The 840-nt window shown below is 56.2% G+C and overlaps 1 protein-coding gene across 1 annotated transcript; it reads right to left on the minus strand.

The window, feature by feature from the left end:
* Positions 1 to 173: 173 nt before the first annotated feature.
* PPTG_14582 (hypothetical protein) lies at positions 174 to 449 on the minus strand (the record flags this gene model as incomplete). The annotated part of the gene is made up of 1 exon (XM_008911500.1): positions 174 to 449. One exon carries the CDS (start codon positions 447 to 449, stop codon positions 174 to 176), a length of 276 nt encoding a protein of 91 aa, XP_008909748.1.
* Between the last annotated feature and the right edge of the window lie 391 nt (positions 450 to 840).

An 840-nucleotide genomic window follows, 5' to 3' on the forward strand; every position in this document is an offset into this window, starting at 1 on the left:
CCCCCTCCGTCAGTCGGCAGTCCAGGGCACTGTGTGTCTGAGTGGATCGCAACGCGATTTTGCGAATCCCACTCCACCACACGTCCATCGACTCCTTACTCTTTTCGAGAAGGGAGCCAATGTGAACGTTCGCCGACTTGAGGTGCTTGATCTTCGCTTGAAGCTCGTTCTACTCAGCTGTCGGCTTGTTGGACAGGAACGAGTAGACGCTTGGCAGCGGCAGCTTCCTCTCGGGAGATCTTGAGTTGAGCGGTGAGCTCATCGACTGCATGGGGAAGATCTGGCAACGTGTCAAACAAAGGTTGAACCGCCACTAGCACGTGGTCGAAGCCAAGGGCGTCATTGAGACGTCGCTGGGAACGAACGTCGCTCTGACGAGGAGGCGAGATGCTGAGCTGGACTTGGTGCCGTGCCATCAGCGTCAAGTACGGCAAGAGAACAGTCCTCATGAAGGCTACCGTTGCGTCAGCCGACTCAGCAAGAAGATCGCGCTGTGAATTCTCGGTTAACTCCTCCGAAGGCTCGGCGTGAGCTGGAGAAGCTACGGGGACCAGTGCTGAGGATCGAGTTGTAGTTGGTAGTAGGAAGAGCCGCAGGCGTTGACGTTGGTTCAGGATCCATGGGATGAGAAGTTCCGGACGGTGGCTGAAGACTCGCTGCAGATGGAGGCTGTCCAGTCGAACGATCGGTGTTGACCGGACGAGATTCCTGACGAAGAGAGAGAGAGGTAATAAGCAGCTGGACGAAGATTTGAAGCCAGGATGGTGAGACTTACCTCCAAGCGTGCAGGGTCACGACGTCGGTGTGGAAGTAATGCGTCGTACACACGGTGTAGAGCGT

The sequence above is a fragment of the Phytophthora parasitica genome (assembly GCF_000247585.1).
Source record: "Phytophthora parasitica INRA-310 unplaced genomic scaffold supercont2.42, whole genome shotgun sequence".
In the NCBI taxonomy this organism is placed as follows: Eukaryota; Oomycota; class Peronosporomycetes; order Peronosporales; family Peronosporaceae; genus Phytophthora; species Phytophthora nicotianae.